This window comes from Capra hircus, chromosome 15, assembly GCF_001704415.2.
Source record: "Capra hircus breed San Clemente chromosome 15, ASM170441v1, whole genome shotgun sequence".
Taxonomy (NCBI): Eukaryota; Metazoa; Chordata; class Mammalia; order Artiodactyla; family Bovidae; genus Capra; species Capra hircus.
In genome coordinates, this window is record NC_030822.1 from 43914099 (window position 1) to 43931383 (window position 17285).

General features: G+C 41.1%; 2 protein-coding genes across 2 annotated transcripts in view; one reads left to right on the forward strand and one right to left on the reverse strand.

Annotated features, from left to right (window-relative positions):
* The window catches only part of RRAS2 (related RAS viral (r-ras) oncogene homolog 2), a 78824-nt gene that overhangs the window by 16162 nt on the left and 45377 nt on the right, over window positions 1-17285 (reverse strand). The gene's annotated exons all lie outside the window — the stretch shown is intronic.
* Window positions 1793-2786, forward strand: LOC102191155 (60S ribosomal protein L36a-like). The gene is made up of 2 exons (XM_013969454.2): window positions 1793-1808; window positions 2369-2786. Exons 1-2 carry the CDS (start codon window positions 1793-1795, stop codon window positions 2716-2718), a joined length of 366 nt encoding a protein of 121 aa, XP_013824908.1. The 3' UTR covers window positions 2719-2786.

Below are 17285 nucleotides of genomic sequence, written 5' to 3' on the forward strand. Positions count from 1 at the left end.
ACAGAAAGCAGTCTTTCACTAAACAACCTGGATAAAGCACAGTATTTAAACCTTAAGTTTCCTGAAACATGTTTCTCCATAGTAACCTGACACTTCCTGCCATGCTTTCATCTTGTAAAACCTAAGCTTCAATGACGACTCCCAAGTTATCCCTTAATGTGCCAAAATGACCCTCCCAGTTTGTCTGAAAACACAATGGACAAAAAGTAAGTATATTTTTCAAATGTTCAAGTCATGTATGATAGCTCAAATTCTTCCACTGTGATGGGTTTCTTTGCATTGTGATACCAAATTAAGAAAATTAACACATATAGAGGACTGTTGGTTTAAGCAACACTGAGGGCAACTGTTTTTCCTTTCTGTGACTATGGAAGTTACATATTTTCTTTAGCTGTCTTGACTCTTGAAATACAATCTTAATGTTATAAGAATTTTGCCTCTTCACCAAGACTGGCATGCATTTATTCCACTCATTAATGTTTAATATAAGTTAACTGTTGCAATTTCTGGATATTTAGGTCTACATTTCATCTTTGCTATGTCCTATTTTCAAAATTTGCAGAGACCTTGCTATATATAGATTTTAAAGAACCATTTTCACTAAAAGCATCATCGCCCCTCATAAGAGATCCATCTTAAGGAACATTACTCTGTTACATAACCAAAGACCCATTTCCCTCTCACAGTTCTAATAAGCCACAGGTCATAATGCGCCTAAAAATAGCATTCATCCTGTGCAGGTAGGAAAGATAAATCATCACCTCCTATCCCAAAGACTTAATATTTTTGTTACTTAAACTTGGGTCCTAGATATTTGAGGCAGCAGATCACCAACAGGAGATCAGTCTCTGGTGATGGACAGTGCTGGATTTAATTCTAACTCTACTACTTTCTAGCTGTGGAATCTAAGGCAAATTACCTCTAACCTTCAGCATCTGTAAAACAGGATAGTAACCCAACCCCATGGAATGGACAAAATGAAGTAATGACTATAAAGTGCCAACACATGCTGATGACTAATAAATGTTGGTCAGTGTATTGTTCTGTCATGTAGTTAAATGGTATGAGCTAGAGTTTTTATTCAACTGAAAAGATGCCCTAATACCAGGAACGGCTATTGTAATTCCAATCCTAGTTATACCACAGACTAGACTTGTTTTCCAACATGCTGTGAATCAAGATAAAAGCTCCCCGTCTGGAGTTCTGGAAATATTTCTTTGGATTTGAGCAGTAATTACACAAGGATATATAATACATATGTAAAAACTCATCAAGCTGTACATTTAAAATATGTGCATTTTGTATGTATACAAGCTATTCCCCTATAAAATATATTAATGGTTCCCCGTCACTTCTAGGAATCAGCACTTTCTTTACACAGTTCACAAAGCTCTCCAGTTTGATGTGTGTTGTTCACCAAAGTGCTATTCTTCACTACCTGAATCCCTTCTGCTGATTGTTCTTGCTCTTGGTTTCATTCGCTTGTTTAGCAATCATTTATGGGGCATCCCTGGTGGCTCAGATGGTAAAGAATCCGCCTGCAATGCAGGAGACCTGGGTTCGATCCTTGGGTTGGGAAGATCCCCTGGAGGAGGGCATGGCAACCCACTCCAGTATTCTTGCCTGGAGAAACCCCATGGACAGAGGAGCCCGGCAGGCTATGGTCCATTGGGTTGCAGTGAGTTGGACATGACTGAGCGACTAAGCACAGCACAGGGACAAGGTCCCTACTTTCACAGAACCCACTGCTTTTTACACATCTAGCAACTGTGTTGTAACTGGGACAAGGGGAATGGGGAGTATTAAAGGTATCGGCCAGAGAACAGAAATTAGCAGGAAATGCCAGGAATATGCCTGCTCAGAAGGCAACCAAGTATAAGCAGTTAATGCTGCAGGAATACATAGTAACTATGTGTACCTTCGCTTATAGAGGTCCAGCAATTTGCCCGAAGAGTAAACAGTGTCTCCCCGAGGCTGAAAAAAGTGACCAATAGCCCAAGAGGGATATTTTGTAGCAGAAAACAAGGTGAAAAAACACAGTATTGCATTGTGGAAGACAGCAAGGCTTGGGAAAGGGCAGGAAAGGACAGTGGACTAGAGTTCAGCCCACTGAAGGAGGAGTGAGAGTCACGGGTGCAGAAAGTAGCATGCTTTCCTGAAATCACAGGAAATGATGCATAGAGAAGGATCCCAACTAGAAAGAAAGGAATACCTCTTTTCAATAGGTGGGATGCGTTCCAGGTAGTAAGAAGGGCAAATGTGGACCTAAGTCTCTTTAAGGTTGCTTGGAGTTATGGAGAAAAGCTTACGATTAGGGAAGCTGTCCCATTCAGACAGGGAGATTTTCCCCGATAAAATATGGTCTGAGCTTTCTGTGCTGGTATCGCTCTCGCAAACACGGTGAATGTTTCAAAAACCCCCCGGACTTTCTGTAAGAAGTGTGAGAAGCACCAGCCCCACAAAGTGACACAGTACAAGAAGGGCAAGGATTCTCTGTATGCCCAGGGAGAGCGGCATTATGACAGGAAACAGAGTGGCTATGGTGGGCAGACTAAGCCGATTTTCCGGAAAAAGGCTAAAACTACAAAGAAGATTGTACTGAGGCTTGAATGTGTTGAGCCTAACTGTAGATCAAAGAGAATGCTGGCTATTAAGAGATGCAAGCATTTTGAGCTGGGAGGCGATAAGAAGAGAAAGGGCCAAGTGATCCAGTTTTGAGCTTCGTTTTTTATTATGAAGACAATAAAAATGCCATCAATAAAATCCTCTTTAAAAAAAAAAAAAAATATATATATATATAGTCTGAGTAGGACTGTCCAAAGCATCAACAAATAGTGATAGCTAGGAATGTTTTTCCTGCCGCACAATAAATAGAAGCTCCACTTAGCTTAAGAGAACTGCCACTTCATTCTTTTCCCATTCAAATGAGCTGCCTTAAGGAAGATAAGGAGGGGCCCGGGAGGAAAGAAAATAAGCTGATGTAACTTCTGCAATTAGTGGCAAGAGGGACAAGTCACTCTCCAGGCACCAAGGTCCTGGTGAAAATGCAATTCCCAAACACTGCCACAGAGCGGTGCCTGGTCTACACCCTGGGACGGGTAATGAATTTCCTGGAGTTTCTGGGAAACTCAGAAAACCCAGCTCACTGGTTAAAGTCCAGTGAGCTTAGTCCTAAGGTGCCACTGGGGAGCTGTAAACAAATGGCAGGGCATTTCTGAACACAGCAGGATTCTTAGGAGTCCTCTAAACTCACAGGGTACAGAAAGAGGAGGGTAAAGGGAGAGAGCAGGGGAAGGAAACTGGTTAAAGAGTATGGGAAAACCTTGACAACTCCTGAATTTGGGTAATGTGTATACAAGAATATATTATACTGATCGCTATATAATTATACATTGCATATATCATTAAACATTTTTTAAAACTCTGGTGGTAGCACGTTAAGTACCACAAGCAAGGTCAAATCAAAGGAAGAATATACTAGATCCTTTTTAATCCTAAGCGTTCACCTCACTCTACTCAAGACCAACTAACTCACCCAGAAACCTGACTTTTTTTTTTTTGGTCAGAATATCTTGCAGTTCTCTTTATATTTTATTTTTTCTCTTTTACCGTCCATCATTTCTTCAACCCGACTGGAATACAAGCTCTATGAGGACAGATTTTTGTCAGACGTAGAGTGGACTTGCCTAATGTTTAAAGAGCAAGTGAACCCAGCACTAAAATCAAGTTTCCAGGCTTTCTGGCCAACACTCCTGCTCTACTCACCCTCTCTGGAGGTAAAGCCCACTCATTCTCCTCCTCCATTCCTGCTTCCACTGCTCCCATCAAAAAAAAAAAAAATTATCTATCCTCAATCAATAACAGGAGTCAGCATTTATTAAGCATCTGCTATGTGACATGCAGTTTAAAAATGATACACATAAACTTTTCCTAAAGATTCTTCAGATATGTATTTCCCTCTTAAATTTTTAAGTGAAGCACAGAATTACCTTTTCCAGGTCACCCAGCTAGCTAATAAGGAGAACTACAATTTAAGTTCAGGTCTTATCCTAATGAATGCTTTAGAATTCTTGCTATTTAATATAATTCATAAGATTTCAAATCTTTTATTCCTTTATTGGCCTATAAAACAAGGAGTAAAAGTACCAGGAAAAATATGAAACAAGAAAAATTGAGACTAACAACTACATGGTTCCATTTTCTCCTTTCTTGCGGTCCTGCTCACCTCCACCCTGCCCCTCAAGGGGCACACAGAACCCAGGTCACGAAACAAGCTAGACACAAAATTCTGTGGTTCTCTGCTCCCCTCCACTTTAAAAAGTCATTACATCTAGCCTTAAAACCTGTATTGTTTTTTTAAATAATGATAAAATAAACCCAAACATGAGGTTTCATGAGGGCTTGCCTTCTACTAATATATCCATTTATATATAAAGTCTTTACTGGAGGCACAAGATGAGAAGAAAATGTATGGGCTACGGTATTTGAGAGAACTGACACTCAAACACAGATGCTATTCTACTTTCCTTGATTAACATCTCTAAGGCCCATTTTCTCAACCGAAGAGTTGAGAACAAGGCTAATTTAAGGAGGGCATAATCCAGGGCCTACTTCAGGATAAAGAAAAAGGCAAACCAGAAAGGAAGGGGTGAGGGCTGCTCAGAGCTGCCCCGGGGACTGGAGACCACGATCACCAGTGAGGCCATGTGTGCCGCTCTCCTCTTCCCGCTCATCCAGGCCCACTGCGCCAAGCATCCTGATGTGCAGGGAGGCAAGCAGGGTGAAGTGGCAGGAGCTGGAGGTGCGAGTGAGATGGACCAGAATACAGTGCTACCCCCTTCACCAGCTGTGGAAAACCAGAGCACCTCATTTAACCTGCCTGAACCTCAGTTTCCTTGACTGTAAGATGGGAATACTAACCGAAGCCCAAACCACTTACTTTCTTTTGCAAGGCCTCCAACTCTCTAACCAGAAAACGACCTCAATATGCTCTGAATTTCTCCTACCCTTTAAGGTGATGATAGTTCGGATTTTTCCAACTTTGAATATTCTGTCTTACTGTTAAAAGTTGTGATTTGGAAATGTATATATATCCAGCTTTATATACCATGTAATTGGTACTTACAATTTCCTAATTGCTCATCTTTTCATGCATGTGTGTTAGTCGCTCTGTCATGTCCGACTCTTTGCAACTCCCTGGACTGTAGCCCACCAGGCTCCTCTGTCCATGAAATTCTCCAGGCAAGAAAACTGGAGTGGGTAGCCATTCCCTTCTCCAGGCGATCTTCCCAACCAAGGGACTGAACCTGGATCCCCTGCATTGCAGGCAGATTCTTTACCACCTGAGCCACCAAGGAAACCCAGTATATATGAATATGTGTATATATGGATGCATAAATGAAACACTGAGTTAATAAACTCAATATATTATAAGCAAAAAATTTTCTTCAAAGCCCTTCTGTGGGTAAGCTTTTCCTTGCAATTTAATGAGATCTGAGGTAAATCTCCTAATTTTTTCTAATCGTTCTTCAATTATAAACGCTTTTCATCACTTTCAGCCCAAAGAACATCGTGATTTCAATAATTAAGGTGGCCAGTCGGCAAGCGAAAAGATGTTCAATATCACTAATTATTAGAGAAATGCAAATCAAAAATACAACGAGGTACCACTTCACACCAGTTGGAATAGTCATCATTAAAAAGTCTACAAATAACAACTACTGGAGAGGTGTGAAGAAAAGGGAAACTTCCCATACTGTTGGTTGGAATGTAAGTTCGTACAGCCACTGTCAAAAACAGTATGGAGGTTACTCAGAAAACTAAAACTAGAATTACCATGTGATCCAGCAATCCTAGGAATATACACGGACAAAACTATAATTCAAAAAGATACATGCTTCCCTATGTTTACAGCAACACTATGCATGAGAGCCAAAAAACACAGAAACAACCTAACTGTCCATCAACAGGTCAATGAATAAAGAAGATGTAGTACATATATGCAATGGGATACTACTCAGCCATAAAAAAGAACGCCATGTGCAGCAACATGAATACAACTGGAGACGATAGCACTAAGTGAAGTAAGCCAGAAAGAGAAGCACAAATACCATATGACATCACTTATACGTGAAATCTAAAATATGGCACAAATGAACCTATCTCCAAAACAGAAACAGGGGCTTCAACGGTGGTTTCAGTGGCTAAGACTCTGAGCTCCCAATGCAGGTGGCCCAGGTTCGATCCCTGGTCAGGGAACTAGATCCCACATGCCACAACTAAGGACTTCATTCTCGTGGCGCAATGAAGATCGAAGGTCCTGCATGCCACAATTAATACCCTGTGTAGCCAAATAAAATATTAAACCTATCCATCACCAACTCCCTGAGCTTGCTCAAACTCATGTCCATTGAGTCAATGACGCCTTTCAGTCATCTCATCCCCTTCTCCTGCCTTCAATCTTTCCCAGCATCAGGGTCTTTTCTAATGAGTCAGCTCTTCCCATCAGGTGGCCAAAGTACTGAAGCCTCAGGCTCAGTATGAGTCCTTCCAATGAATATTCAGTATTGATTTCCTTAAGGATTGACTGGTTTGATCTCCTTGCAGTCCAAGGGACTCTCAAGAGTCTTCTCTAGCACCATAGTTCCAAAGCATCAATTCTTAGGCGCTCAGCCTTCTTTAGGGTCCAACTCTCACATCCATACATGACTACTGGGAAAATCGTAACTATGACTAGACGGACCGTTGTTGGTAACATGTCTACTTTTTAATATGCTGTCTAGGTTGGTCATAGCTTTTCTTCCAAGGAGCAAGTGTCTTTTCATTTCAAATCTGCAGTGATTTTGGAGCCCAAGAAAATAAAGTTCGTCACTGTTTCCACTGTTTCCCTATCTATCTGACATGAAGTGATGGGACTGGAGGCCATGTTCTTACTTTTTTGAATGTTGAATTTTAAACCAACTTTTTCACTCTCCTCTTTCATCAAGAGACTCTCTAGTTCTTCTTCACTTTGTACCATAAGGGTGGTGTCGTCTGCATATCTGAAGTTACTGATATTTCTCCTGGCAAGCTTGATTCCAGCTTGTGCGTCATCCAGCCCAGCATTTCTCATGATGTACTCTGCATATAAGTTAAATAAGCAGGGTGACAATATACAGCCTTGATGTACTCCTTTCCCAATTTGGAACCAGTCCATTTTTTTCTTGACCTGCATACAGATTTCTCAGGAAGCAGGTAAAGTGGCCTGGTATTCCCATCTCTTGAAGAATTTTCCACAGTTTCTTGTGATCCACACAGTCAAAGGTTTCACTGTAGTCAATGAAGCAGAAGTAGATGTTTTTCTGGAACTCTCTTGCTTTATCTATGACCCAACGGATGTTGGCAATTTGATCTCTGGTTCCTCTGCCTTTTCTAAATCCAGCTTGAACATCTGGAAGTTCTCAGTCCACGTATTGCTGAAGCCTGGCTGGAGAATTTTGAGCACTATTTTGCTAGCCTGTGAGATGAGGGCAACTGTGCGGTAGTCTGAGCATTCCTTGGCATTGTCTTTCTTTGGGATTGGAATGAAAACTGACCTCTTCCAGTCCTGTGGCCACTGCAGTTTTCCAAATTTGCTGGCATATTGAGTGAAGCACTTTCACAGCATCAACTTTTAGGATTTGAAATAGATTAGCAAGAATTCTATCTCCTCTACTAACTTTGTTCGTAGGGATGCTTCCTAAGGCCCCCTTGACTTCGCACTTTAAGATGTCTGGCTCTAAGTGAGTGATCACACCATCGTGGTTATCTGGGTCACTAAGATCTTTGTTATATAGGTCTTCTGTGTATTCTTGTGACCTCTTAGTATCTTCTGCTTCTGTTAGGTCCATGCAATTTCTATCCTTTATTGTGCCCATCTTTGCATGAAGTGTTCCCTCAGCATCTCTAATTTTCTTGAAGAGATCTCTAGCCTTTCTCATTCTATTGTTTTCCTCTATTTCTTGTATTGATCACTTAGGAAGGTTTTCTTATCTCTGTGTGTCTGTGGAACTGCTTGCTCTTCTGTGAACCCATCTGCATTCAGATGTGTTGATCTTTCCGTTTCTCCTTTGCCTTTTACTTCTCTTCATTTCTCAGCTATTTGTAAGGCCTCCTCAAACAACCACTTTGCCTTTTTGCATTTCATTTTCTCGGCAATAGTTTTGATCACTGCCTCCTGTACAACATTATGAATCTCTGTCCATAGTTCTTCAGGCCCTCTGTCTATCAGATCTAATCCCTTGAATCTATTTGTCACTTCCATTGTATAATCACAAGGGGTTTGATTTAGGTCATACCTTGTTTTCCCCACTTTCTTCAATTTAAGTCTGAATTTTGCAATAAGGAGTTTATGATCTCAGCACAATCAGCTCCCGGTCTTGTTTTTGCTGACTGTATAGAGCTTCTCCATCTTTGGCTGCAAAGAATATAACCAATCTGATTTCAGTATTGACCATCTGGTGATGGCCATGTGTACAGTCACCTCTTATGTTGTTGGAAGAGGGTGTGAAATCATAATGGAAAAGAGTATTTAAAAAAGAATGTATGTGTATATCTGAGTCACTCTGCTATACAGCAGACTGTCACAACACTGTACATGAATTATACTTCAATTTCAAAAACAGAAAAAAAATAAATTTAGATATCTAGTACGATGTCTTGGGCTTCTCTGGTGGCTCAGTGGTAAAGAATCCACCTGCCAATTCAGGAGATGTGAGCTGGCCCCTGGTCAGGAAGATCCCCTGGAGAAGGAAATAGCAATCCTCTCTAATATTTTTGCCTGGGAAATCTCATGGACAGAGGAGCCTGGTGGGCTACAGTCCATGGGGTGGCAAAAGAGTCAGATACAACTTATCAACTAAATAACAACACAGTACAACATCTTAATTACATCAGTCAATACTCATCTAAAATTAAAGTTCCTTTCTCTCCGTTCTACATAGAGCTGAGAGTTTTGTGATTGGACTGGGGTAGAGGGATAATTCTGGAGAAGGGAATGGCCACCCACTCCAGTACTCTTGCCTGGAAAATCCCATGGATGGAGGAGCCTGGTAGGCTGCAGTCCATGGGGTCGCGAAGAGTCAGACACGACTGAGCGACTTCACATTCACTTTTCACTTTCATGCATTGGAGAAGGAAATGGCAACCCACTCCAGTGTTCTTGCCTGGAGAATCCCAGGGACAGGGGAGCCTGGTGGGCTGCCGTCTATGGAGTCGCACAGAGTGAGACACGACTGAAGCGACTTAGCAGCAGTAGCAGCAGAGGGATAATTAAGACCAGTCATCTTCGATTTCCCCATATTATTATGCATCTTTTCTACCCCCAACAAGACTGCCTCTATTCTGGCTCCTTAAGGGTTCGGAGCTGAAGGAGTGGAGAGAAATAAGGGAGGTTGATAAGGCCTTACCAGTGAGAGCTGATGCCCATGATAACTTTCTCATGAGGGCCTGCAGGTTTTCCAAAAGAGTACACAAGTGAGACCCTCCATGTGCAATTCTCAGGACATGAGTAAGTCCTGCAAAACTCTCAGTCCTTGAGGTTCTCAAGGACACCTCCTCCTGACTGACATCATCTTCTAGGTAGCCACACAGTGTCTCTGTTTGGAAGCTTTTAAAATCTAGTTCCATCCAGAAACTCGGGGGAACCTATTATTGTCTTTTAAACTGCATATTACTAACTAAACAGTTCTCTTCCTTTTTCTCTGCTCTGCTATCAGTCCACAGATTTGTATACTAATCTTTATGTTCTCCAAACACAAGGGGATAGATGTCAAGTTCTCAGAATCGTTCTATTAGAGCTTCCCCCATCATTTGGCTTCAACGAAGGGGCCTTAAGAGAAGCATCCTCTCCACTCCATGGTGTGTAGAGACGGGAAAGGGCAATGAACACACCGCTACTGACAGCTCTCTCTGCAAAAATACCCTTGTCTCAGAACCCTTAACTCTTCACACTTTTACTTCCTGGAAAGTATGGGCTAAATGTGCAAAAGCAATTTAAGGCCATCTTCTATGCAAGTCCTTGAAATATGAGGGTCACCAAGCAACACTGCTTTATTCCCAGTCTTTGAGGCTTCAAAAAAAACTAAAATAAGTTAGAGTTCCAGTTAAAACCCTGTTAAATGTGTCCAACTAGATTTGATGAATCCAAGGCCTGTCTCAAGCTTTTCAGAATTTCTTTGGTGTGAAGCAAGGTACTCTGCACATACATACCTAGAGCCTCAACATATTTTGCTGTTGGAAAACCCAGTAATTATGAAGGTCATAATGAGGAACTAGGAATCGATTTCTAAGAGCACAGTAAGGTCCTGGTTAGCTATCAGTGGCCTCTGCTAATACAGGAGCGGTGCAAATTCCTCTGGTAACACTAGAGAAGACTACAGCAACTTCAGGCAGCTGTAAGCCAGACCGGGCGCTTCCTGGTGTCACTTTTTAACAGCAGCTGTCAAGTCACAGAGAACCTTTGTTCCCTGCAACATCTTCCCTTATTTTTTTTTTTGTCAAATGTTTCCAATGTGCTTGATATTCCTGCCCTTGAGTACATATTTTTGTTCCTGACTGAAATCAGCATTTCACTTAACATGCATAATTACAGAGATCTCCATAATTTATCCTCCAGAATGCTAATGCAGAATAATAAAAGCTACCCTAAACCCTACACTCCTTTTAGCTTCTCTTTAACAAAACTTCAGTCGAAGGTGCTAATTGTCTCACTGTCTAGAGCCACCACGTGCCTTTCATGTCACTTCTGTACAATCTCAGTGATGATATCTACACCTCAAAAGTAAAGTATGTGGCTGCCAATGAATAGGCCTGGTATGCACTACGAAAAGTATGGTACAAAGTCAACTTACAAACTGGTTATATCACAAAAGTTTGCTTCTAAAGTTTGTTCTTTGGAGCTCATTTATTTCCCCAGGGAAAAGTTGTTCTAATCTGTTTAGCTCCATAGGCCAGACCACAAAAGCTACCACTGAAATATGGTCCTAAGCCAGTGTTAACCCTGAGTCCTAACCTCTGAAGCAGAGTCATCTGGCCCAAGAAGAAATGGGAAGGGAGTTGTGTTTCCTTTCCCAGAGTACAGAGCCAAACCAAAGCTACACTTAAAAGGAGGAAAAGCTTGTCAAGGGGCACCCCCTTGTACACCCAGCCTCTTCATTCTGTCCCAAGTTCCTATTACTACACTCTTACCTAGGCTTTAGCCTCCTTTTGAAAACATTCTAGGTACAAAACTACTTGCCTTTCTCCCCACTGTTCCTTCCACTCTCAAAGCAAAACCAGCGATCTCCTCACCCAGAGGCACTAGGCAGACAGCTATCAGTCCACATTCACGGAAGCTGCCGGTGTGAGACAGCTCACCCTGACCCTGCAGACGCTTACTCTTTCCAAGGGCAAAATCAATCTCTAGTAACATTTTCAACACTGGTCAAGAAGAAAAGCTTCAGACTCTGAAGGGAAAACTATTCAGCGGTGGGTAAACCATTTCAGATGCCAGTTCCCTATACTCTTCACAACTTTCATCCTTCCAAACCCATGGCTTTAAAAGCAGGGAAGAAAAGAGAACTGTTTTGCTCTTTCCCCACTCCCCACCACCCTACAACTTTGCCTACCCAATAGGTTAGCTTCATCAGATCACACATTTTTCATTCACAGTACCAGTGAGTGATTCTGAAAACTGTCAACAGGAGGAAAAGGGCTGCACAGAACCCTGCCACAGCTACAGCCACGATTCACGTATATGAACCACTTGTATGCAAGTCCAGCTTGACTCAGGGGTTGCCCACCTAACTAGATGGGCATCTTTCACTGTTGCCATAATATTTACAAGCCAGTGAAAGCAACAGTAAGTCAGTGGCCTCTCTCACGGAGTACGATAAAGTTTATTTCACTTCCCTGAACTTAACAGTTGTTTGCTGTCATCTCTCAATTACTATAGTCTTATACAGATAACATATAAAGCCTAATTAACGTTTAAGGACAAGAATTACCAAAATTTTTAAACTTATCCACTTTCCTGAACACCTTAAACTAACACAACACTGTAAACCAACTATACTCCAATAAAAATTTTTTTTAATTAACGTTTTTTAAAAGCACAATGATTACTGGCACAGACAAGAATAGATAAACAGAGAGAACTCTATAAGCCTCACATCATCCCCGTGGGAAATCTGAGTAATTCCCAGACGTTCTCTTTTTCGCACCAAGGCACAGGTTTTTCTTAGTCTTTCAGTTCTTTCTGAACCTTGCACTCCTGGAGTTTCCATGCCCACCCCTTCTCCCCATCCTTATAACTACTAGTCAGTCAGCCTTCCTTACCTCCAACCTCATGTGGGCCACAGCTGCCTAAACGTTGTGCTGGCCCCTGTGGGGCATTTTAGATGCACAAACTCCTAACGAAACTGTGCAGGCTTAACCTGGGTCCCATCTCGGCATCTTTCCTCTTCATACCCGGGTCCTGCCCACACTGGGAGCCCCTCTGCAGGCTCAGTGTCACCACACAGGCCTCAGGGCCGCATCAGCTTTAGGCAAGAAGCATTCTCAACTACTTCATGGTCCACATTCAGAGCCTCAGCACTGTTAGCTTTGTTAATTGTCTGACTTTGGCACAATACTACAGTGCTCATAATTGCTTCTTTTTTATTCCCAAACCCCAATATCTCCATTTCTTCTCCCTTTTAACAGGCTTTCCCAATCAAAAGGTGTTCCAGTTCATCTATAATTGGGCTGCTTCTACTCTAACTCTTTTCTTATTCTGATGATCTGCTAAGTAACCCATGCTCTTCCTAGAACCAGGGCCTCCTTTTTGTTTAAGAGCATGGTTATTGTTTAGTCACTAAGTCATCTCAAATGACCCCATGGACTATAGCCCACCAGGCTCCTCTGTCCATGGCATTTCCCAGGCAAGAAATCGGGAGTGGGTTGCCATTTCCTTCTCCAAGGGATCTTCCTGATACAGGGATCAAACCTGCATCTCCCACTGGCAGATGCATTCTTTCCCACTGAGCCACCAGGGAAGCCCTTTAAGAACATTACTGGGATATAATTCGTTTACCATAAAATTCACACCTTTTAAAGTACACTATTCATTAGTTTGTATCAGCTTACCAGGTTATGTAGCCACCATCACTAATTCCAGAACCCTTTCACCACCCACAAAAGGAATCCTATACCTATTAGAAGCCATTCCCCATCTCCCCCATCCCCCACCATTCCTATGACCACTAAATGACTCATCTACTTTCTGTCTCGAGAGCTTAGCCTGTTTGGGACATTTCATGTAAATGGAATCATACAATATGTGGTCTTTTGTCTCTGGCTTTTTGCACTCAGCATAGCGTTTTCAGTGTTCATCCAAGCTGAACCATGTGAGCACTTCACTTCTCATTCCTTTGGATGATATGCCATCATATGGATATACCTCACTGCATTTATCCATTCATCAGGAAATGGACATTTGGGTCATTTCCACATTTTGGCTATAATGAACAATGCTGCTATGATCATTCACATACAATCTTTTTGTGTGAACATATGTTCTTTTCTTGGGCATATAACTAGTAGTGGAATGGTTGGATCATATGGTAACTTTAACTTTTTGAGGAACTGCCAAACTGTTTCCCAAATGGCTGTTCCATTTACATTCCCATCAGCAAAGTTCAAGGGCTTTCATTTCTCAAGATCCTCATAAATACTTGTTACTGGAAATGTGTCTTTTTGATTCTAGCCATCCCAGTACAAAGCAGTCACCTCCTTACAGGTTTTTTTTTTTAATTAACTTGTTTTATTTATTGAGTTGGCCAAAGAATTCATTCAGGTTTTTTCATAAGATATAACGGGAAAACTCAAATGGACTTTTTGTCAACCTAATATTTATTTGGCCACGGTGTGGGACATAGAGGATCTCGGCTCCCTGACCAGGGGATCACACCTGCTCTTCCTGCTGTAGAAGCGTGGAGTCAACCACTGAACCATCAGGAAAGACCCTCTTTGCAGTTTTGATTGGCATTTCCCCAAGGGAACGTTGAACATCATTTTACATGCTTATTGGCCATTTGTAAATCTTTGGAGAAATATCTGTCAAACTTTTGCCTACTTTAAAACAGTCGCATTATTTTATAAAGTCTTCCTGCCAAAAGTTAATACATGTTTCGTAAATCTCAACCATGGGCCAAAGTCCTATTATTCACCAACAATCTGCCACAATTCCAACTTCTATATATCACATTTGTGGGTAATATCTGTTCCTGCGTTCCAATCAGTAGCACTCTCCTCCCGCTATGTGGTGGATCTGCGATTTCCAATGCCAAACCCACTCCCCTAACACCCATCCACACCCTCTGCAACCCTGAACTTCCCCATCACGCTGAGCTTCCTTTGCCTATACAACGCCCTACCACAGTTCATTTGTGCCAGTATTTGCAATCACCCTGCTTCATCAATCTAAGACAGCATCAATTATAAGACCATCATTGTTTTATACGCCAAGAATGAAAAAAAATGCTAAAACTATGGCACATCTTTCATTATGAAGCATCTCAATGTCAGTACTAAAATGCAGAGAAGAAAAAAACTGAGTTAGAATCAACGAAAGACAGCAGTTCTAGACAACAACTCTGAAAGGCTGGTGTTATTCCCACTTTACAGACAAGATCATTGAGGCTAGGCAGTTAAGTGATCTGCCGAAGGTCACAAAGTCAGTAGGTTGGTGGAAGTAAGATCCAATTCCAGGTCTGACTCCAAAGCAATACTGAGTCCATTATACTTTCTTTAACCTGTCATATTCACATCAAAGCATACAGCATGCACCAGTTTAAAAGAGAAATGCTGTTACTCTTAAAATGTTATTTTTTTAAATTATAAAGTATTGTCAAATAGAAAAAACAGTTTTATTCAAAATGAAAATATTCCATTTCCATGTTAAGAAAAAAAGGTCTAAGTGTGGCAATATTAAAAAAAGATACAAAAACATATACTCTTTGAACTACCAATTTTACTTATAGAAATTTATCGTACTGATACATTTGTGCATAAAAGTAACATTATTGAATTGTTCTTCACTTTTAAAAACTGGAAAAATGTAAAACATCCTCCAGTTAATGACTGGCTAAATTAAGAAACACTCAATGCAACCAATTAAAAAAAAAGTAGAAAAATGACTTCACCTGTTAATATGGAGTAAACCCCATGATATGTCATTAAATAAACACACAGTTTATATATTTGCTTTACATATATAAAACATCTCTGGAAAGTACCCAAGAAACTGTTAACTTCAATTACCTGTAGAAAGCAACAGGTTGCTGGGAGACACAAGTGGGAGGGAAAAGTAATTTGCAGGCTTGAAAACTTGAAACATATGAATGAAAGAGGGAATCAAGGGTAAAGACCTAGACAGATTAAATATCAACCGTTAAGTAACAAAGAGAGCACAGGAGTGTGAGGAAACCTAGATTCTAGTTCCAGCTCCACAACCAGATGAATGTTCTTAGATGAGTCAACCTCTTTCTTGGCTTTTAGCTGTAAATGAGGAATTTCCTCTTCATGATCTCTTAAAAGACTCTTTCCAGCTCTCTAATTTTATTATGACATATTTAGCTCCTACAGTGTGTCAAATCTAATTTTCAGGCGCTATTGAAAATGTCTTTAAGTTTGTGGCATAACAGAATATCAGATCATAAGCCCTAGCTCCTGCTACTTTTTAGCTGTAGGCTTTGCAGCAAATAGCATCACTGACATCACATTTTATTACTTTAAAGCTGAGGTATTACCTATGTGATCTGGGAAAGGTGATTTAATCTCCTAAAACTCAATTTTCTGACCTATAAGATGGCCATAATAATTCTTATTTGAAAGGGCTACTATGAAGGTGAAAGTACTTAGCACACTGCTTAGCTCAAAATGGACATCTGAAAATTGGTTCTCTTCCTCTCCAAACTTAGAAAGTCTGCCCAGCAAGCAGGGAGCTGACCAACTCACTTCTGACTATAATTTTTGCTCCCCAGAGCCTGGGTTGTTACTTCCTTTTTCATTTCCTTTCCCCTCCATCCACTGCTACCTATGAATATCCTATACGCCATTTTCATTTCTCATCTCTTTTAGAGCAGAAAAGGAGCCTACAAAAGCAAAATCAGAAGTGAAAGAGTGTGATGACTTTTCCACCTCACATTCTGCCAAACTTTTAAAACTTCCAGGTGAATCTTCCTTGCTTCACTGACCCACTCAATCTACAGATGCTAGTGGAGCACCTACAATGTGTCAGGAGCTGAGGGTGGAATTCTAGCTCTCAGGGGGCTTGCAGTTTTTTGGCAGGTGACCATTAACAAACCAACAAACATTAATATGTCAGAGGTGATGAAAACTCTGAAGAACTCGGGGGCTGACAGTAGCAGGGGCTAGAGAGGAGGATGTGATATTGCAAACAATGGCTGAGAAGGAGACAAGGACAGTATGACATCTGAGAGAACCCTGGATCAACTGAGGGAATGAGCCATGCTGCTACCTTGGGGTAGACCAGGACGTGAATTTACAGGTAATGAGGTGAGAGAAGTGCAACACACTGGAGGAACAGCAAGAAGGCTGGCATGGCTACAATACAACAAACAAAACAAGTTCAGAAAGTTCACAGGGAGGCGGGCAGAAACTTGAAGGTCTTGGTAAGGACTTTGGATTTTACTCCAAGTGAAATGAAAGCTACTAGGGATTCTGATGCTCTAATCTCATCCTATACTGGCCATTGTGCTCCTTCCCAGTCTTACTATATATAATGCACAGAAGGGTTATGATCGTTCCTTTCAAAAGGATTAAGCCAAGATCTGTCCCACAGAGGGTCAATTATGCCTGAAAACTATTCCAACAGTACATTTTAAAATGTGCTGAACAGTTTTACAGAAACATGCCATAAACGGAAGATATCAAGATTGCAAGCTACCACAGATAACATATACAGATATGCCTACACATAAACAAGATGTTCAGGCAGCTTTGTTCTTGTGAAAATCTCTTGATAACTTCAGTGTTGTTTTAACAGGGAACAGTTAAATGAATTACAGTACCTACTGTACCTACATTATAGAAGAATAAACAGCCATGAAAGAGAATGAGGTAAGTCTCTACATGAGTTTCAAGCGTGTCCATTTATTCAACAAGAATTTTGCCACTTTGGACCTGGGACATAGTCCTGAATGAGAATAAAACTGACATGTTTCTGACACTTGTGGGACTTACATTTTAGTGTAGGAGACAATATATAAACAAGCAGAATGAAAGCA